The sequence below is a fragment of the Rhineura floridana genome, chromosome 1 (genome assembly GCF_030035675.1).
Source record: "Rhineura floridana isolate rRhiFlo1 chromosome 1, rRhiFlo1.hap2, whole genome shotgun sequence".
Lineage (NCBI taxonomy): Eukaryota > Metazoa > Chordata > Lepidosauria > Squamata > Rhineuridae > Rhineura > Rhineura floridana.
In genome coordinates, this window is record NC_084480.1 from 161,273,240 (window position 1) to 161,295,330 (window position 22,091).

Sequence of the window (22,091 nt, forward strand, 5' to 3'; positions counted from 1 at the left end):
GAGGGGTTCAAGGCATCAGCAGTCCAATATCCAGCTTTTCCATCAGGGTTACAGGAGGCACCCCAAAGCCATGGTGCAGAGAGCCAGTCTCTCTGTCTGCCTCCATTTCCCAGCCTTTCTCTGACACAACTCAAAAAACAAGCCTCTCCTCGGCCCCAGGAGGGGTGGGGAGGCTCTCTTGAAGAGTTTCAATGACAAAAGGATCTCCCTGGCCCATTCACCAGTTGATGGGCGCCTGATAGACCCATTAACCCACCTCAGAGAGAGTTTCTCACCCCCCAGTCGCAAGTCTCCAAATCAAAGGCTGGAAGGGGACTCATAAGAAATTATCCATCTCAACTCCAAATCCATAACAATATGCATTTTTGTAAACATTGGTTGGTGAACCATATTGCAAGATTTCATTAAGTGCAAATTTCATAGGATGGCTGTGTTTCGGCTTTCCCATTGTTTCAAAAAGTGCGAATTTGATAGATTTGGCTTGAAATGTGAACTGAATCAAATTTCTTGCCCATCCCTACTCAGAACTAAGAAGCAAATTGCCAAAACAGGGGAAGAATTTCCTAACTATTATGCAGTTCATATCTGTTAAATGCTACGGGAACTTTACTGCATTTTAAGCCTTCCAATATGTTTCTGCAAGGGTAAGGCACCATTCTCTACCATCAGCTGAGGGACACTTGTCTCCTCTCCACTGCAAGAACAGAAGGAGCAGCAGCAGCAGTGGGGAGCAGTGGAGACCCACAATAAAATGTTGCAATATAATCTGAGCCCCAGTTAGCAAAGCTCTAGCCAGCTGAAATAAGAGCTTTGCAAGTGTTGTTCAAAGCATCCGGGGGGGGGGTAAGAGTTCAGGAGTTGAGGGATGGGGAAAAACTTTTTAATTCCTATCCTCCTGAAACCTTTCTCTGTTGTCAGCCCTGTACCTAAGCACTTTATTGCTCTATAGCAGCGTAGTGGGGAGAGATTTGTGGAGAGTAGGAAATGGAAAATGTTCCTTTTTCTTCCCCTTTTCCTTCCCTTTCCCTCCTGAAATCTCCCAGTATACAGTGTATGATTTCTTGACCCTCATGGTGCTCATTCTCCCAAGTCTCCCATCCAGTTGGGGATGTTATTGGAGTTTGGTGTATATTGCAGCAGAGGGCAGAAATGTGTGGTCTAGTAAGAGTGGTGGCTGAAAGAATAAAGAAACTTAAGGTTTAATATCTGTGGGAAATAAAGCTATTCTGAGTACAGATATACATGTGGCCATTATAGAGTCATGTGGTTAGCACTTACATACACTATCTAGCTCTAAAAGCAAACAAGGAAAGAAGGCCTGAGAAAAACAAACAAGAAGTGGTAACTTAAAGAAGGAATCAGCAAGGGAAGAACAGGTTGTTTTTCTGTCTATCAACTCCCACTGGTTCAGGTTACTTATTACAAGTGTTGGTGCTTTACTTCCAACAAGGGGTTTGAGGTTCTAGATTGCACCATTACCCAATTGTTAAATTGTATTTTTGGGATTGCTTCTTTTTTTTTTAATCTATATATTGTTTGTCTGTTTGTGTGTGTGTGTGTGTCATAAAATAGAATGACAAAGCAAATTTATGATTTATTTATTTATTACATTCATACCCCACCTTTCTCCCACCATGGAACCCAAGGCGGCATACATGTGGTTCCCAGGCAGTCTCCCATCCAGGCACTGACCAGACCCAGACCTACTTAGCTTCAGCAAGGTGGTGGCCTCATGTGCCTTCAGACCATAGCCTGGGCTGAAATAAATAGCAAATGGCCAAAAAGCAACAAATCAGTTAGAGCTGAAACATAATCATGGTGCCACAGGGAGTGGAGTGACATGTGCTGTACAACTGGGGGAGGAGGTGCTGACAGAGTGACTTTCTCTTTCCTTTCTTCCCAGCCTGGAAGCCATCTTGCACACGCAGGATGGTTTTAGTAGCTGGTACTGCTCTACTGGCTGCATCCATGTTCCTAAATGTGCTGCTGTTTGCTCTGGGAATTGTGCACTGTAAGTGGTCTACTGGCTCTCTAGCGGCTGATGGAATACTAGGTAAGTATTTCCCAAACAGGCAGAGATTATCTTCCTGTATCAGAACACACATATTTGGAACACTGACCGAATTCTTGGCTGGGGAAGAGGCAAGCTTAGTGGTCAAGCACATGCTTGGCATGGCAAAGGTCCCCCAGGTTCAGTCCCCAGCATCTCCAGGTAGGGTTGGCAAAGCCCCTGCCTGAAACCCTGGAGAGTTGCTGCTAGTTAGTGCAGACAACACTAAGCTAGATGGACTCAGTATAAGGCAGCTTCTTATATTCTCCAAGGTGAAGCTTCATTCAAAGCGCATTATAGTCCATTGTACAGCACTGAAGTACATTGAAGCAAGTTATTATTATGTCTGTATCCCTGATTCTACCCCCTGAAGTTTAATAATGTTCCTGGAATACACTGACAAAAAAACAGCAACCAAGGAAGGGGGCACTAAAATGATATGAAAGGTGATAATTGACACTTTCAAATGTATTCTGAATGGTCACGTGATCAATGAGACACAGAGATGACCCCACATCCTTTACAAGCCAGTGATAGGTTATCACTTTTAGGCAGTCCCACTAAGACAGTGACCCCACAGTTCCTTTGCAGTCTCCCGTCATGCTTTTTCACCAGTCACTGCTGTTGGTGGTCTCCAGTGCTGATCCTTTTCCCTACTAAACTCTTCCTGTTGTGTCTTCTTTCACAGATTCCAAGATAGCTGCTACTTTGGAGCAAGTGCGGGCAGAGAACAGGAAGCTCCAGGAGACAGGTGAATGTCTGTGAGTTGTGGAGGGCATTGTGGAGGATGCAGCTCACACGCTCTGCATCCCTACCTTCAGAGGCTGGGAGACGATGCTCCCATATTTTAGGCCAGACATGAGCACAGGTTGCGGGGGGGGGGGGAGTAAAGCTTCTTTCTTGGAAGTTTGTCAGGCACTTTCACAAGCTCTGCAGAACAGGGATGTGACTGCCCTGAAATATCTTTGACTTCTAGTTTGAAACATCATTCTTTCTGAAAGCAAACTCAGGCAGTTGAGGGCTGACAAGACTGGCGCCAATTAAGGAACCACTGATAAACAAGCGCAAGAGAATCCTTAAGCAGTAGTGTAGTGGCAAATTCAGAAATGCAGGTTCCCTCATGATAGTCATGCCACACCCGCTCACTCGCTTGCTTCCTATCTGTCATCATCTCCACACTCTTCAGTCCTTCCCGTGTGTGCCTTCTCCCATAACAACAGACATCCCTAGGAGCTAATCAGCATGGTTAACTCACTTCCTTTCACTCTGATTGGCTCCAGTCAGAAAGAAAGGACAAGGATGCATGGTAGAACATTCTTCTTAGTGGCTAACTCACTCCCTTTTCATGCTGATTGGTTCGTAGGACACTGGAGACATAGGGACCTGACTTGGATCCTGCTCCCAAAAAAGGAAAGTGTCCAAGACTCACTTGAGACCCTGGACGACTACACCCCTGTCCTTAAGTATACAGAAGTTCAAAACTTTAAAAGAAGGGAAGGAATAAAAAAATCCAATGAGGACTGAGCATGTTCAGTGACCTTCACAAGACACAGAATGATGAGCGTCAGTTAGAAAAGAAAACCAGAGGGAAGGGGTGGAGGAGTGTTCCAGGTAGAATGAACTGATCTGCTTGAACCCCTTTGCAGTTTATTCAGTACTTGGAGAGGGCCTAGCTATTTGGTTGGAACTCTGGATAGGAGCTCTACTGTTAGGGGGATACATTGCAACATTTTGATGCCTATCTAAAACCTAAATCAGTTTAAACCACTTTAACTAGGAATGTTAATTCTGTGCAGGTTCTGGGAATTCTTGGCCTTTTCAGAGAACTTCTGTTCCCAGGGTTCCTTGTAGAGAATCTATATATGCTAAACTTGGTTAAGTTGTAAGTGTCCTTGTGACGGCCACTACCTAGCCTCCCTGGGTTCCGTACTGTCTGAGCAAAGAGAATTCCTGGCTAACACCGAGCGTATCCCTCTGCTCAGCCCACCCTGACCCCTTCAAGAGCTTGCTACCACCAAATAAGGGGGAATTTGACTATAAGGCTGCCTCTTATTAATCAGCCACTGCTGCCTACTACTACTACTACTACTACTACTACTACTACTACTACTAATAATAATAATAATAATAATAACAATAACAACAACAACAACAACAACAACAACAACAACCTTCCTTGGGTCTTGCTGAAGCCTCTCAAGGAAATGAAGATTGGGACATCTAGGTGCAAGGGTGTTAAAATAAGGAGTGACCACAACAGGTTTATGAAATATGAACTAAAGTTTTCTAAGACAAAAGTATGATGTTTTAGCAAAACATATTAAAGGCAAAAGTTACAGAAGACCAGTATATTCCCTTTGAAGCAAAAAAGACAAACAAGACACAGTGTTAAACACAATTCTCTATCCTGGGCTTATTAAATACCATGTAGCAGAATCTTCTTAAGAGTTGCAGCCCTTACTTCTTACCACCCTGAGACCCACCTTGATCCAGTCTTCCTCCAGGCTGTCCACCTGTAGACATCATCTCTGTTTACCCGCCTCCTGCAAATCACAGGCTCCACCCAGCATGATTCAGCCAGCAGCAAGTACTGGTGCTCTGATTACAGGCAGCAGGAAGTAGTAGTGCCTTTATTGGCATCCCCCTCCCCCAGCAAGAGATATGCCAACCCTCACATACACAACAGAGTTTGACTTCCTCCTCATTTGTGCCCCCAAGTCAAGTCAAATAGACAAGCAAGATACACATCCTCATGTTAGCACACAGCAGTCCACATTAAAGCAGTGTCCATACAAACAGTCTAGGACAGGAAAGTCAAATTCCTTCACAGTGCTGTCAAAGTGCTTTCAGATGATTCCCTGACAGCCATCAAGAATGTGTGAAATATATAGTGTCCAGCCAGTTCTATGTCCACCGCTTCTGTCCCAATCTGCACTCAAGTGTCCATTGCACTGGGATATGTATACAAAATATGTGTGATCCTCCATGGTGCAGAGTGGTAAGTGGCGGCAACGCAGCCGAAGCTCTGCTCACGTCCGGAGTTCAATTCCAATGGAAGGAGGAAGTCGAATCTCCGGTAAAAGGGGTCGAGGTCCACTCAGCCTTCCATCCATCCGTGGTCGGTAAAATGAGTACCCGGCATACACTGGGGGGTAAAGAAAGATAAAAAAATACGAGGTGTGGACATTAGTTGATAATAAAAAAAGGCAGGGCTTACCAGTGTCACTGCTTTTATTTTGTAGGAAACTAATACTAATTTTATTTTATTTTTTTAAATGTTCTGCAATGACCAACTGGTTTTGACAATAAACTATTATATAGGATATGTGTATTTTTACATCTCCAGTGTGTGTATATATGGAATCTTTCCAACAACTCTGTGAGATAGGGTTGGAAACCAAGGCAGCTCACAATAACTAATAAATCCATTTAAAAATCCAATAACCATAAAACATGTATGCAACAATTGCAAAACAGCTGGCATGATTCTGAATTTTGGGTTGGGTGAGTGATGTTCCTTATCATTTGAGGTTGCACAGGACTCTGTGCATGCTTTCCTATTTGAGTAAGCCCCATTGAATACATTGGGACTTGCTTCTGAGTAAACATGCGTAGGATTGCACTATAAATATCTTTACAGGTTATGTAAATAATAAACATATTTGACATTCATACTTATATAAATATTTCTTCATACTATGTCCCGATAAGTATCTGATTTCACAATATCGTTGTACATTATTATTTCCTCTACATTTTAAGTGTGCCCTTTCTCTGCACTAACTGCAGCCCTCATGTCGGGTTGTGCTGCATGGGGATTTCTGTGACCTTGGCTGACTGGCTGCCAGGATTTTTTTAGTTTTGGTTAAGAACCCTGCCTGATTGTGGGATGCTGAGTTTTTTGCTTTACTTATTGGAATCTTGTTGTGGTTGGAAAGGTATTGCATTTAGGAAATCATCACTGTCTTTTGTTTTGGTTTCTTATTTGCATTTTATTTACCACTGGAATCACTCCCTTACATCCATAGAAGCAACAACAGTATGTCCATGTGCTCAACTCAACCCCCTTAAACCCACTGATGATGCATCTTGTTGGTTGCATGATGGTTTGTTTCTTGCCCAGAAGTGGTAAAAGAAAAGTTACATACTGGAAGTGTGGCTGCAATTGCTGTTGAAGGTAGACCATGTGTGTTTTGCTCTGTCAGTTATTACTCACTGGAATTGGGTTGGCTGTCAAAGTGAGTTTATAGCTGCCCAGAGGGTAGACAGAAAAGCATCTACTCATTTCTTAAACTTATTTCTTAAACCTCTTTCTGAAATGGTCAAGTCTGGAGCAGCCCTGTTAAAAGGCAGGGGCAGGACATTCCAGGCAGGGGGTCGCCAACTCTGCTTGGATATGGATATCTTTGCAGATGTGTTACCAACAGCACAATCCAAACCATATTTACTCAGAAGCAAGCCCTATTGTATTCTATGGGGCTTAGTCCCATGTTTAGAATTGCAGCCTTCAGGGGCATCCATCTTTACTCCTGAGTGTTCCCACCTAATATCTCCACAACACTAAGCTCCCTTTTCCCTGCAATGGCCTTCTGGTGATTGGCCTGGCCTGAGAGCACTTAAACCCTTCTTGTCGGAAGCAACTAAACTAGATTAAATGTTCTCTACCCAGGCTCCCTAAGCAGGTGAGAAGGATCCCGTCGCTTCAGCTGGACCTGGGAACACCCTCATTTAGCTAAGATTTCTATCTTAATTTCCAATCAGAGACTTTCTTTTGATTGAATGGTATGCTTCAAACAACTGTGGTTGATGCTTAATATATTATGCTTAATGACGTCACATGGGGCTGCCCCTGTAATATCACTAGGGGCCGCCCCTGAAATCTCAGGGTTTAGGATGCTTCTTACCTGGCAACTCTATTTCAAACACATCCTTCAATATTGTTTTATGTGTTTGTTCCAGCTGTTAAAGCTAGTAGGATTGTTCCTTCTGCCTACCTGTGATAGTTTCAAATTTAACAAGCTCCTTCAAACCACACTTTGGCTACACTGGCCTCCAGGTCAGTCACTCCCTAATTCTTCACCAGCATTTGCATAGATCAACAGTATTTGGGACCAGAAGAGGCTTTGAAGGGGTGTGCCATGTTATCTGGATGTCCAGGTTTTCTTCAAATTCTACCCAATACTTCAAATAGAACCTGGACCAGATTCTAAGCTTTATTTTTAAAGTAGATTTCTACCCCTCGTACTTGCAGTAAAAAAAGGAAAGTACTCAGTAATATAATTTTCCAATCATGGTGTTATTTTCCTGAAGAAAAAGCAGGGAAAGCAATTAAAAGCATTCTTATCTCAAGTATTGTCCTTTGAAAAGGACTCCTTGCAGCCTCCCCATCTATCTTACTCAAATTGCCAATCTGTAATTTGTACTTAAACAGACTCCTTGATTACATCATCCCCAACTGGGAGTGGGGAGAAAGGAAGGACATCGCCCTTTCCAAAATCATCTCTGCCATTTCCTACTTGTCACTCTGGAGTATTTGCCTGAAATCTCTATAACTAAGTTGATAATTTTATTTAAAATTATAATCACATTGTGCAAAAAGTAAATATAACAAAAAGGAAGAGATTTGTGTTCGTTTTCAAATCTTCACACACATTCTTCCCCGCTTGAAAAAAAGTGTGCCCTCAGTGTAGGTCAACTCTGTAGTATGCATTCAATAGCAGGTAGGAGTGACAGCCACCTTGTTGGTATGTGCCAAAGCACATATTTCCAAATTTTAAAAATGTATTTGTATATTGAAATTGAAACATTTGGTGCATTCTGAACATTTGCAAATACTTTTTGAAACAGTCTTCACTGGTTGCCCCAGCCTGGATTGTTGTTTTGTCTTGCACATGTGCCATACAGTCTTGGTCCCATTCTGGAATAAGAAGCTGCACAGATTTAAGTTTATTTGTTCTCTCTCTCCCCCCCCTCCCTCCCTCTGCCTCTTGCCCCCTCACTCACTGCCTATCCCTGGTTGCTTTCCCTCCCCCCATTAACTCTGTTCCCCTTCTCAGTCCCCAGCTCCTTCTTGCTGTACAATGAGGATCGCAAGGTTTGTGTGACTAGGAAACAGCCCAACTCTCTCACAGAATCTTCCTGTGACCCTGATGTTCAGGTGCAGCATTTTCAGTTGCTCTCCAGAGGCCTCCTTCATCATGTGGACTCACAACGCTGTGTGGCTGCTACTGTGGCACTAAGCACTGCACGCCTCCTTCTGCAGCCCTGCAATGCACAGAGCCCACTCCAGAGATGGGAATGCCGTGATAATGATCTGCTGGCCCTGGAGGGCAAGGATCTGTATTTCAACTCTGGCAACAATGTGAAAAGTCTGGTGATGTTGTACAATCGCAATGGCCCCTGGAGTCGCTGGCTCATCCATGGCACCCGCAAAAACATCTGTAGCAGTGAGTCCCAGCAGCATACCTACCCTGCCCCTTCAGAGGGCTTATTCACTTTGCCCAGGGAGGAAGCATGCTTGTAGCCTGTGCCAAAAGGCATAGTCTAGAGCAAAGAATACAGTTTGCCTATGGGATGCTGAGAACTGACAAACATACCATTTGTGCCTAATCCAAGACATGTGCTACAGGTATGACCCAGCCACTTCTGAGCTCATTTCTGGGTTCATATGGGCTCATTTCTGTCCTCACAGCAGAGACTGTTTATTTGGAGTTTAGCACCACACTATTCCATCAGTCTGTGCTTTTCTGTTATGTAATATGTTAGTATGAATTCTTAGTGCAGGATTCAAAGTGCTATCCAGTACACTGAATACCCTCAGTGCCTAGAGGACAGAGTCTACAGTAACAGACATTATAGGTAAAGGTCAATTTAGGTATTGACAAGTGTGGGGAGAATCAGATAGTTTGGTGAGGTCAGGTGGATGTTTTTAGGAAAGGCTTTGTTGAAGAGTGATGGCAGCATGGACTGTAGTCTGCACCATGAGAGAAAAGGGAGACAAGCAAACCAGCCAAATCAACTGTTCCTTCTTCCTAACTTCAGTCTTGCCACAAAGTGGACATCATTCCCCCCCCCATGCTGCCTCCAGTAAACAGCCCTTTAATCTTTTGGACTTTAACTGGCCCAACATACTCCCTACACTGGGTAGAGTGATATGGCTTTTAGGCATGGAGTGAATTACAGGGTCTCTCATAAGATTTTTCCAAAACAAGTAATGCCTTTATTTAAGTAATGCAATATTTTAGTAATTAGCTTTAGTAATGCAATATTAATATTTTTTTAGGGGGGGAACCTATTTTAGAAGAAAAGCTAATTTTACCAGTTGAGTAGTTTCTCATAAGAGCAAATAAAAATAAACAAACATAAACACATCCAGTTATACCTCTTCTAGACTGTTTCCCTAACCAAGCCAATACTTACTCATTTGCATTTTTCAGTTCGTCTGGGTTCCTTTGCTACGTTTTCCTTGCCCCTTTCTGCTACAGTCCCCAACCATGCTCTCTAACACTTTCTAGTGTTCCAGCTCTCTTAGTGTTTCAGTCCTTTTTCTCTCTTGCAACTCCTCAAGTTTGACTCCAAAACTAACTACCGTTTTCTAGCTTGACTTACATACAATATTTTCACTCAACCCTTCAAATCTTTTAACCAATCAAAAGCAGAGTAGATTCCTAAGTTACTAGGATGAACCTTTGATTCTCCTGTGCAAAATGTCCTGAGCAAAACATCCCCTGTGCAGAACTCTCCGCCATGTACTTTTAACCTTCCTGTGATCTTTTGACCCTCCTGTGCAGGACAGCCTCTAAACAAAAAGCAACCATTGTATAACAACCAAACAGAACACAAAATAATGAAACCGTTTCATTCCTTCACAGGGACATAAGAAGAAAGCAGCATAGCAGTTTTCTCAGCAAGAAGGGATGAATGGGAAGAGAGGAGATTATATAGTCAGCAGGAAAAAAAATATATTTTGAAAAGTGAGGCTGGTGTGCAAAGGACCTCCAGTGATACTAATGGATCTTTCTCCTCCATCCATCAACATATGAAAGTAGCAATAGCAGAGCATGATGGGGGCTGTGACAATCAGAGCAGTTTATGATAACTACAGTTCATACGCTGTTTTCCCCACTGCCTGCAAAAAAGAAAAAGAAAATATTTGAATCAACACTAAGGATTTGTCTTGCTTCTCTCCTCCTTTCTGCAGCTTGTCCTCCCTTTGCCATGGACTGGACTTTCTTTCAGGGCAGCTACTACTACTTCTCACGTTCTCTGGGAACCTGGGATGTGGCTAACCAAACATGTGCCTTTATGGGATCTCACCTAGTGATGATCAACAGTGCAGAGGAGAAGGTTGGTGAAACCATAGTAGAGGGGAGGGGATGTGGCAGTGAATAACTTTTACTTGGGCCCTGGCAACCCTCTCAAAATACACATCCAGCCCTCTGATTACTGTGTGGAGAATGCCTCATGAGAATATAGACATTGATTACTGCTGGTCTAGAAAAGCAATCAAAAGTGCTGGTTATGACCTTTGAAATACTTCCCAGTTTGGAGTTGCAATATTGGAAAGATCAGCTCTTCCCATATGCTATCCGTGCTCTGTGATCATTGGTGGAGGCCCTTCTCTGTGTGTACCCTACACACTGAGATACCACAGATGGTTACAAGAGAAAGGGCATTCTTGAAAATGTCCCATTGTGGAATACTCTTTCCATTGACTCCTCTCTGGTACCTAAATTAATGTCAGTTCAGTATCAGGCAAAGATCTTTTCATTCTCACAGGCCTTTTGATTCTTTTACCCCCATTTGGAAATGTTGGGCAGAACAATCCAAATCATGGGAAGCCAGCAGGATGGGGCGCTGGTAGGAAGCTCCATAGCATCCACTCCCCATTCAGGAGCCACATGTGGGGGCCAGAAAAGCAAAAGCTAGCTCCCATGAATATCCCTGCCAGGGAGTAAGTGCTCCCCGTTGACCACCATGGAAATTATTTCACTCTGGCGGATATTTTACTAGGATTGGGACCTGTGGAAATGCTCCAAATGCGAGGAGGATGCATCAGTCCCCCCCCAGCTCCTCCACTGCCATGCCCCCAGAACTCCCCATTTTTGTGCCTTCCACCAGCTGCCACCAGCTCTTCATCCGCCGGACTGGCCATCCCTGGTGGACCCCCAGCTGAGCTGTCAGGGTCCTGGTGGCTTTTGTGATTTGTAGTCAGTGGTTTTATTGTCACTCAGTTTTTGTATGAAACCAAGAGATCCTTCCACCAGGGTTAATGTCCCTGCCATAATTTACATGGTGCTGAGTTCAAAACCTTAGAACAAGTTCTGATTTCCCTCTTTGAGGTAAACAAACCAGTGGTTGAAGTAAGTTCTGGGGTTGTTGTCCCAAGATGTATGGCCGTGTAAATGGATCCTCAACTCTGGCCTGGAAGGTTTCTGTTTGTTGGAAGCAGAGGGTGAGTTTAAGGTAGAATAAAGTTAGGCATTAACAGTGTTAATAGTGATTTCATTAGGAATTGTAGCTATTTTTGTCTCCAATCCAACAGTGTTCTGCTGGAGTCCCAGATTGACATTCTTTTACCTTAACCCTTATGTGCGCATATGAGCCTGAACACTACATACCACGCCGAACAACTGAACATCAGAAACAAAAAAGAGAGGGGGATGAGGGCAGAGGGAGGTAGGGAGCAGGGAGGGGTGGGTGGGAGGGAATAAGGGATTGTACTGTTTTATTGTAACAATGTGAACCGCCTAATATACTATACATGTTTTAAAAGCTAGTCATATTTTAAACTCTACTATTCTATGATTCTATGTTCTTACTTTAATATGTGATTTCAGAATTTGACAGTTAATATTTGACAGTATTTGATAATTGACTTGTCATGGTATATTTAGTTAAGAAAAGCAATTATCTTTATAGTGCTATAGGAGTCTTTTTGTTGTGTTAAGTGTGGCTACTTTAATGATGTTTAACACTATTGACAATATTTGCAATAGTTTTTAAACATCTGGCAGACCCTAATTGATAGATGGCATGCAATGGTATTTGGTACCTGAAAAAAATCAAATCAGCTAAGAGATACTAAAAGCAAAACAATCAAGAGATACGCACAAGTATACAGAGTACTTTCATTTTAAATTTTGAGGTAAGCATTTTATTTTCTGAATACAAATTGTGAAAATTAACATATTGAAGATCTATAAATATGACTTTCACTTCTTTTGTTATGTGTAATTCTCTTAATCCTTTGGGTGAGTTGCTTTACTCTCTGGTGTGCTCACCTCATCTTAAACCCAATGAGTCTGCCTTCTTCTGAATCCACTTTGTACACTAAATGAAAGAGGTCACTCTATAAAATTTCTAACACTAACACGAACACTAACCCTAACTGTGACTCTAATCTGGAACCTAACTTTAACCCTAGACCTAACCCAGAAATTAAACCTAACCCTAACCTGGAACCTAACCGTGACCCTAACCGGGAACCTAACTTTAACCCTAGACCTAATCCAGAAATTAACCCAACCCTAACCCTAACCCAGAATTTAACCCTAACCCTAACCTGGAACCTAACTTTAACCGGTCCGGGTCCGGGTTTGGGTTAGGGTTAATTTCTGTGTTAAGTCTAGGGTTGGAGTTAGGATTAAAGGTTTAGGGTTAATTTCTGGGTTACGTCTAGAGTTAAAGTTAGGTTCCAGGTTAGGGTCATAGTTAGGTTCCAGGCTAGGGTTAGGGTTAGGGTCAGGGTTGGGTTGTGGTCAGGGTAATGTTTAGGGTCAGGGTTAGTGTTAAGGTTAGGGTTAGGGTCAGGGTTAGGATTAGGGTTAGGGTTTTCCTGTGTTAGGTCTAGGGTTAAAGTAAGTTTCCAGGTTAGGGTCACAGTTAGGTTCCAGGTTAGGGTTATGTCTAGTGTTAGAGTTAGATTCCAGGTTAGGTTAGGGGTTAGGGTTAGGGTTAAATTCTGGGTTAGGTCTAGGGTTAAAGGTAGGTTCCAGGTCAGGGTCACGGTTAGGTTCCAGGCTAGGGTTAGGGTTAGGGTCAGGGTTGGGTTGCGGTCAGAGTAATGTTTAGGGTCAGGGTTAGTGTTAAGGTTAGGGTTAGGGTCAGGGTTAGGATTAGGGTTAGGGTTTTCCTGTGTTAGGTCTAGGGTTAAAGTAAGTTTCCAGGTTAGGGTCACAGTTAGGTTCCAGGTTAGGGTTATGTCTAGTGTTAGAGTTTGATTCCAGGTTAGGTTAGGGGTTAGGGTTAAGGCTAATTTCTGATTTAGGTCTAGGGTTAAAGTTAAGTTCAATGTTAGGGTCACAGTTAGGTTCTAGGTTATGGTTAGAGTTAGGGTCCTGCTCCGGGTCCCGGTCTGGGTCCGGGTCCGGGTCTTGGTCTGGGTCTTGGTCTGGGTCTGGGTCTGGGTCTGGGTCTGGGTTAGGGTTAAGGTCCGGGTCCAGGTCAGGGTTAGGGCCCAGTTTAGGGTCCAGGTCAGGGTTAGGGTTAGAGTTAATTTCTGGGTTGGTCTACTGTTAGGGTTAGGGTTAGGGATAATTTCTGGGTTACGTCTAGGGTTAAAGCTAGGTTCCCGGTTAGGGTTAGAGTTATGGTTAGGGTCAGGGACAGGGTTAGGGTTAATTTCTGTGTTAGGTATAGGGTTAAAGTTAGGTTCCAGGTTAGGGTCACGGTTAGGTTCCAGGTTAGGGTCAGAGTTATGGTTACGGTTAGGGTCCGGGTTGGGGTCTGGGTTAGGGTTAAGTTTATGTTTAGGTTTAGTGTTAGGGTTAGGGTCAGGGTCCAGATCTGGGTACAGATTAGGGTTAGGTCAGGGATAGGGTTAGGTTCAGGGTAATATTTAAGTTCACAGTTAGGGTTAGGGTCTGGGTAAGGGTAAGGTATAGGGACAGGGACAGGGACAGGGTTAGGGTTAGGGTTAGATTTAGATTCCAGGATAGGGTGAGGGTGAGGGTTAGGGTTAATTTCTGGGTTACATCTAGGGTTAAAGTTAGGTTCCAGGTTAGGGATAGAGTTAAGGTTATGGTTATGGTTAGTGTCTGGGCCCAGAACTGGGTCCAGGTCCAGGTTAGCGTTAGGGTTAGGTTTACGGTAGGGTCAGGGTCAGGGTTAGGGTTAAGGTTCAGTTCTGGGTTAGGGTTATGGTTAGGGCTAGGGTTAGGGTTTTATTCTGGGTTTGCGTTAGGGTTAGGATTAGGGCTAGAGTTAGGGCTAGGGTTAAATTTTGGGTCAGGGTTAGTTTTAGGGTCAGGGTTAGAGTTAGGGCTAGGGTTAAATTTTGGGTTAGGGTTACGGTTAGGGTTAAATTCTGGTTAGGATTAGGGTTATGGTTAGGGCTAGTATTTGGGCTAGGGCTACAACTAGGGCAAGGGTTAGGGCAAGGGTTAGAGCTAGGGGTAGGGTTAGTGCTAGGGGTAGGGTTAAGATTAGGGTTCAGAGCTAGGGGTAGGTTTAGGGTTAAATTCTGGGTTGGGGTAGGGGTAGGGGTAGGGTTAAGGTTAGGGTCCTGATAAGGATAAGGGTTAGGGTTTGGGCTTGGGCTAGGGTTAGGGTTAAGGTTGGGGTTCCATTTAGGATCAGGGTTAGGGTTAGGATTAGGGTTAGAGTTAAATTCTGGGTTGGGTAAGGGTAAGGGTTAGGGTATGGTTAGGGTTAGGTTTAAGGTTAGGGTCCTGACAAGGTTTAGGGTTAGGGTTTGGGCTAGGGCTAGTGTTAGTGCTAGGGTTAGGGTTAAGGTTGGGGTTAGGGTCCTTGTTAGGGTTAGGGTTAGGATTAGGGTTAGGTTCAATGATTTTTATTAGAAAACACTGCTCTACAAAAAAGGGAGGGCCTCAGCCACTACCCTGTCCTGCTAATGCCCACAACAAAGGTCAACAACAAAGATACATGACATACACATCTTCCATAACACCTGCAGCACCCGCGGCACCCCCACTGAAACAACAGCCATCCACCAACAGAGCTTGCACTCCGCCCCACGAACAAATACCGCAAAGCCCACACCCGTTGCACAGCACCTTACGAACTGCCTCTGAAAACCCCTAAAACCCTCTGTGCACCCCCCAAACAGAAAGTGCCCCCAATATCCAAGGCAGTGCTGAGTTAGGAATTCTGACATCTGAGTCCCGCCTTGCTCAGTTCCTGCTTTAATCCTGCGTCTGGTTCGGGACCCCGCCTGAGACTTTTCCTTTGGCGCAGTCTGTGGTCGTGGCCTTTGGCGCAGTCTGTGGCCGTGGCCAGCCTGTGGGGTCCTCGAACCTCCGCCGAAGTCCGGGCGCCATTGCAGGTGTTGGAGGTGTTGGAGCAGAACACTGTGGAGCCAAACGGGCAGGAGCAGGCTGCAGGTGACCCCAAGTTCGAGATGGAGTGGGCCATGGAGCACTCTGATGATGGTCACCCTTGCGATGGCAGCCCCGCTGTCCTCTACGGGCACCTGCCTAGGAGATGGAGGAGGAGGACCCCCCCGCCCTTCGAGGCCAGCCTGGCACCCCTGTCCCCCAGCCTCCACAGCAGCAGCAGCAGCCCCTGCTCTGAACTTCCTTGCCAACAATGGCAGTGGTGGTTCCGGCCCCCCAGTGACCCCGGATGACCCTGCTTGGAGCAGAATTGGGCCTGTGGTCTCATGGGACAGGCGGCGGCGGCGGCTCCTCAACCATCCACAGCCACAAATGGGCTCACAAGGCCGCAGGCTTGCGCACCCGCTCATACCCTACCAAGGCACGTAGGGAGATCATGATGGATGGGATGGTCACCTCTGCAAGGCTCTCTTTGTGCGCCACCCGCTCCCACGCCCATGCCCCCACATAGCACTGAGGACAACCAGATTAATCAGCCACAACGTGGAGCACGGGACTTAGGGGTGCAAACCCCTCTTTCCTGACCAGGCTCCCTGGAGCTGATGCAACCTGTGACTGCCCAGGAGGCCATTCAGGATTAGGGTCCGGGTTAGGGTTAGGGTTAGGGTTAATTTCTGGGTTAGGTTTAGGGTTAATTTCTGTTACACCTAGGGTTAAAGTTAAGTTCCAGGTTAGGGTTAGAGTTAGGCTTAGGGTTACTGTTGGGATCTGGGTCCAGGTCTGGGTTAGGGATAGGGTTAGGGTTAAGGTTTGGGTCAGGGTTAGGGTCTGAATGAAAGAGGTTACTCTATAATATTTCATGCCATAACAAACCCAGCTAATCTCTATAGTGCTTTTTTGCTTCAACTGAGTTCACAGCAACTTTTCTGGAATTTATTTTCTCTTTATCAGGGACACGTTACAACCATCATGAAAGTTTCTTCCTGCTGGATCGGTCTTACTGACCAGGAGCATGACGGTGCCTGGAAGTGGGTGGATGGGACACATGTAGGACCTGGCAACAGGTATCCCATGACTGTATGTTTTAAGTCCAAGTTGCTCATATTTGGTTGACCATAGCATGAGCTGGGCTCAGGCAGTAACTCTCAGTGTTTGCCCTACAGCTCTCCACCTGGGTTTTTTAGCTCTTCCAGCCTCCTGCAATGTATGCTATTACGGGTATTGGCTCGTTGGTTTTTCTGAATAAGTTTCCCGTTGTATGTTTATTCAACCGAACGTACTTTCAGGGAAGTGTGCATAGGATTGTGGCCGTATTTGTTTATATATTTGCTAACAAATTTGTTGTGTTTATATTCTACCCTCTTTCTCCAAGGAGCTCAAAACAGTGCTTTCCTTTGAAGTAAGTTACCCTGAGACAGAAGCTGTCTTGAGATATTTGTACTGAGTGTAAAGCAAACATGCAAGGGGAGGGGGTTGGGAATACAAGCATAGTAGCTCCACCCCCATTCCTTTTCCAATTATCCTCTGTGAGTGTTCTCCATGGGGGCTTTGTGTACGAAGCAAGGAGCCTGCTGTACTTGTGGAGCCTTCCTTCACAACCCATGGAGGACCACTGAAATGGCCATGGGGAGGTGAAGTTAGTGTACTCATCCCCACAGCCCCCCTGACATATTTAAACTTTATATGAACTCCTGAAAAGAGCTAAAATTACTTCCCCAAAAGGGAGCTTCACTACTCAGTAGGGATTTAAGTCTTTGTTCATCATGTCCAAGTTCCATACTCTAGTCTAGCCATTGCAATGCATTGGGTCTATTTAGCATGATGATTTGTCATTGCTGGTGCTAGTTTTTGCACCATGATTGCTGTGTAGCTCCATAAATAGGAAGAGTGGACTGGTACAAACCTTTCTTTTTCTATGGGAAATCTTTTTTTAATTATTATTAGTAGTAGCTGTTGTTGTCATCATCGTTGTAGTACTAAGCATTCTTCTGGCAAGACAACATTAACAAATAGTCTTTCAACTAGTCAATTATAAAAGGGTTCTTCTAAACCAGTTTTTAAAAGTGCTTCCTGGACAGGATGCATTCATTACTTGAAATAGGAAAGGGCATTCCGTCCTGTCAAAGGCCTTTTCCATATCCATTACCAAGAGGCAGTGGGGCTTCCTAATATCAACTAAATTGTCTTATTATCAAGGAGCCTTTTATATTTATCAAAGCTAGTTCACATTTAGTTAACTAGCTATTTGTTTTAAATATTTCCATCCTAAGCGTCAATTTAAAAAAAATCCAAGACTGCTTGCTCTAGATCTGCATCCTACAACCCCCAACAAATATTGCAGTGTTGTTTCAGGTTTTTGGATACACATTTTGTTGCCAAAGTTCAATGCTCAGTAGTAGAACACCTGCTTTGCATGTAAAAAGTCCTCTATTCAAACACCAGTATAAGTATTCTTTCTCACAGTATATATTTAATATATGGAATTTGCTTCCACAAGATGTGGAGATGGCCAATAGCATTAATGGCCTTTAAAAGTGGGAGAGGGCCTAGGCACTTCCCAGAGGTATCTGTTTAGCTGCTGCATGCATCAGGATGCTGGACTATATGGATCCCTACTCTGATCCAGCAAGTCTCTTCTCAGTTCTCAACTTCACTTATTTTATTTATTGTATTTGTATACCGCCCCATAGCCAAAGCTCTCCGGGTGGTTAAAAGGATCTTGGGAATGTCCCTGTGCCTGGGATCCTGGAGTGCTGCCGCCTATCAGAGTAGGCAGTACTGGCATAGAGAGGTCATTTGGTATTAGTAAGCAGCAGATTCATATGAGTTCAATCATATATTTGAAACATATTTTCTTAGAGTTTCCCTTTGAGCACTTTTCACAGAAAATGATTGTTGGAATATCTGTCATTTTGGGGTGAAGGTCTTGTCCTTTGATTTTCTAGCTATTGGCATCAAAATGAGCCCAACGGTGGAAATGCTGAGAATTGTGCCCTGATGAAAAGCAGTCAGTGGTATGACTACCCCTGTAAAGAGAGTTATCATTGGATCTGTGAGAGAGAGCTTTAGTTCAATGGGGTGCAATCACCAGCTTTGTCATACTGCCCTCCACTTTCAGCATCACCAATCCCTTCCAGCTCACTTCAGCACCTGAAAAGCACAGAATCTTGCAAGATCACATACAGATTCCAGCTGATCGGTACAGATATTTGTCCTCTGACTTCTCAGAATGCTAAGAAAACTCAAACGCTTGCATGCAAAATAAGTTCTCCAGCACTCTTTATTTCACAGAAATATTCTCCATGTGCTGTCATTCTGCTTACAGGTTCCCCCCCCCCAATTTGATGTGCCACACCTTAGCCTTTATTTTATAAGAATAATATTTTATAAATTTCTCAACCAAGGAATGTGTACAATGTAAAATCTGACTTTTTTGCGGATCATCATAATCTATGGAATTTGTGCTTTACAGTAGATCTCCTCTCCATGACACCTAATATAAAGCATTATTTTGTCATTTGTAAAGTATTCTGTCCAGCTAAGCAATCTGTTACTGCCTCTTGCCTTTCTTTCTTTCTTTCTTTCTTTCTTTCTTTCTTTCTTTCTTTCTTTCTTTCTTTCTTTCTTTCTTTCTTTCTTTCTTTCTTTCTTTCTTTCTTTCTTTCTTTCTTTCTTTCTTTCTTTCTTTCTTTCTTTCTTTCTTGGGCTTGTCACCTCTCTTGGACTCCAAGGTGATCACATCATGAGCATGTTTGGGATCTGTATATGAAGGAGTGCCAAGTTGTTCGGTAGTTTATTATCAAAGAAACGTATCACTATTTGAATCCAATAAAACCCTGATTTGAAAGGGTGAAAAACTCTCTGCTGTAAAACAAGTTGGGGCCTGCAAAATCCCAGGATGGAAACAGGTTCCTGCATGCACAGCAGGTGTGGATGCACACCCACATTGCAATGCTGCCATAGAGGCTCTATTGAACTGGCTAGTTGTACATTTTGTGGCAGATTGAGATATTGCTCAAAACTTGTTATTTTTCAAAGCTTTCCCAGGTGTAAAAGAGCCAACTAGTATAGCTTAGAAAATACTGGGATTATCTGTCTAAGCTAAGGTGTTACACATGTGTTTATTGGGAATCATCATGTGTAAACCTACCACCCACATATCCCTTTAAACACGCCTTCTAGAGAGGACAGGGATCTTTTGCTAGATATACACTAAGCACTTGCCCTTAAATGTGTCTACCAGGCTAAAACAAAGCTTTCTTTTATTGAAAGCAAAGAGAATAATAGAGATACAGAATTGTTGGGTGTGTGGCAGCATTATTAATAATATCCTAACCCATTCATAACTCTAAACTGAAAGAGATAAAAGGTCCCTACTGCTATAAAAAATAAAAGGCAGCAGAAATTACCTAGGCTCAAGGGTGTGGGCAGCCGTGGAATACAACTGAAGTGATGTGAAAGAGCTCTGACCAAAAAGTAGGAAGGAATCTCTTTGCCTCAAGGTTAACACAGAGACACAGACTCCCTTCTTGACGTGTGGCGCGAAGTCCTGCACTGCATTCCTGTTAGCATAGTTAGAAGTTGGAGCTCTGATCACCATCTTGGGTCTCAAACCCTACTCTTAAATACACCTTTCTCTTACAAATCAATGTGAAAAGGAGGAGTCTGGGTATGAGGTAATCTTATGCTATGTATGTATTTCTTGCTGACACTCAGAAAAAAACTAATTCTGCTTCCTAATGCTGTTCTTTAAACAATGGGATTCTTCTGCTAGGTGAAAGGGAAATCTGCCAAGACATGGATAATTCAGTCTCTGCACGTTCCTGTAGAAATGCCAAAAGGTGGATCTTGCTTCTTGTCCTCATTTCACTGTACTCAGGAAGACAGAATGAGTTAGGGGATGGGGTGTGTGTGCAGGGATGGGAAATGTAGTCTAGAATGCTCCACAGCTTTACTACCCCTTCAACTTCAAATCAACCAAAGTGGGGCTTAGCTAGAGCACTCCTAACAAAGGTTTGTTTTCTGTGATGCTTCTGAATTTATAAGTTGCTGTGTATTCACTATTGCCTTAATTCGAGGTCAAACCAAGATCATGACTGTCAAACCATCTGCCATACAATGTGGCCCACATTACAATGTTTCAGGTGATGGCATTGGTACCCTCATCTGAGTGACATTTGCCATACCTCCCCCAAAATACAACTTCCATGGCAGTCTCCCTCTTGCTAGTGATCTATACCACATAGCCATTTGTCACTGGACTATGAACGTACTGTGATGGACAAAAGACTCTCAAACCATCTGGACGCTTCCTGGTTGGACAACACTCACTCACTTTTCCTATTCTATGTGCCTGCACAGGTGATATAATCCTCTGCATACAGGATTCATCATACATGCAGGTATTATACTCCCCCAAGTATAACTGCATCTTCCAAGTAATCACCTAGTGCTGAAGCTGCCACTGCTTTAACTGTCATGGCCAGACAATTCTTATCATGTGAATGGTAACCCAATAGAAAGCCAGGTACCACCACATCATAAGTTACACTGATGAATGGATTACACAACAGAACTCCCAAGATGCTTAGCAATCATGAAGACAGGAAGGAAAGTTTATTCTGGTGCTGTGTACCTGCTCAGTTTTACCACCACTAGTAGTTTGAGCTGGCCACAAGCAGTAGGCTACATTATCAATTCAGTTCACATTTCAAGCTGAATTTATCAAATTTGCATTTTCTGAAACAAGATGAGAACCACAGCCATCCTTCGAAATTTGCACTTACTCAAATTTTGCAATGCAGTTCGCCAACCAATGACTACAAAATTTAAAGGGAAAGTGTACATAAAAATGAATCTGAGGGGAAATAACATGGAAAAATGGCTTGCAAAAATGTGTACATGAGTCACTCCCTCCAAAAGAAAATGTGTTTATTAGGAGAAATTCACACTAAAATGCTGGAGAATTTTCATGAGGATTTATTTTTTTAAAAGTCAGCAAATTGCGGCAGAAATAGAATCATAGAATATTAGAGTTGGAAGGGGCCTATAAGGCCATCAAGTCCACCCCCCTGCGCAATGCAGGGATCCAAATCAAAGCTACTGAATTTAAGACTGGAAAAATGAGGGAGAGAACCGAAATTGACAGCTGTTTCCATCTCTAGCTCCTGACAAGCCTTTGATATTTGCATAGAAAGTGACTTTGTCTATAAAGACAACCTTATGCATGTTTACGCAGAAGTAATTCCCATTGAGATCAATGGGGATTACTCCAAGGGAAGTAGGTATAAGATTGCAGTCTCAAGGAAATAAAGCTTATCAGGAAAAAAAAAGGGGGGGGGAGATCTTCATCAAGAACTCCTCTCATCCCTGAAATATGGTTAATAAATCTGAAGGAAAGCTGTATTTCAATAGCCACCCAATAGATAATTCTGCCTGTGAAACTAAGATCAATATATCTGGTAAAAAAATGCTGCCAAGATTGTAAAGAATGAGAAGACTTTTATTCTATGTGTTGGCACTGCCTGAGCTTTGGAAAATAGTAATATAAACTATAAAATCTTTTTTAAATCCATCTGTTCCTATTGAACCACTTTTCTTACTTATGTGCCAAATAAAATGCCTCCAAAACTGTATGAAGTCATGCAGAATTCATTGGTTACTGCCAGCTGAGCTCACACTAGGCTTTGGAAACTTGGTATTAACCCTCTAAAACAAAAATGCTCAAGGAAATTCTAGAAAACACT

The 22,091-nt window shown here is 43.4% G+C and overlaps 1 protein-coding gene across 2 annotated transcripts in view; it reads left to right on the forward strand.

The window, feature by feature from the left end:
• Positions 1-18,899, forward strand: part of LOC133363414 (macrophage mannose receptor 1-like) — a 32,416-nt gene extending 13,517 nt beyond the window's left edge. For both annotated transcript variants that reach the window (XM_061582821.1, XM_061582829.1), the window contains exons 3-8: positions 1,904-2,053; positions 2,739-2,801; positions 8,107-8,496; positions 10,251-10,396; positions 16,297-16,409; positions 18,291-18,899. In XM_061582821.1, coding sequence (XP_061438805.1) covers positions 1,904-2,053; positions 2,739-2,801; positions 8,107-8,496; positions 10,251-10,396; positions 16,297-16,409; positions 18,291-18,414 — 986 coding nt within the window. In that variant the 3' untranslated portion in view covers positions 18,415-18,899. The remainder of the gene's footprint in view (positions 1-1,903; positions 2,054-2,738; positions 2,802-8,106; positions 8,497-10,250; positions 10,397-16,296; positions 16,410-18,290) is intronic.
• The last annotated feature ends 3,192 nt before the right edge of the window (positions 18,900-22,091 follow it).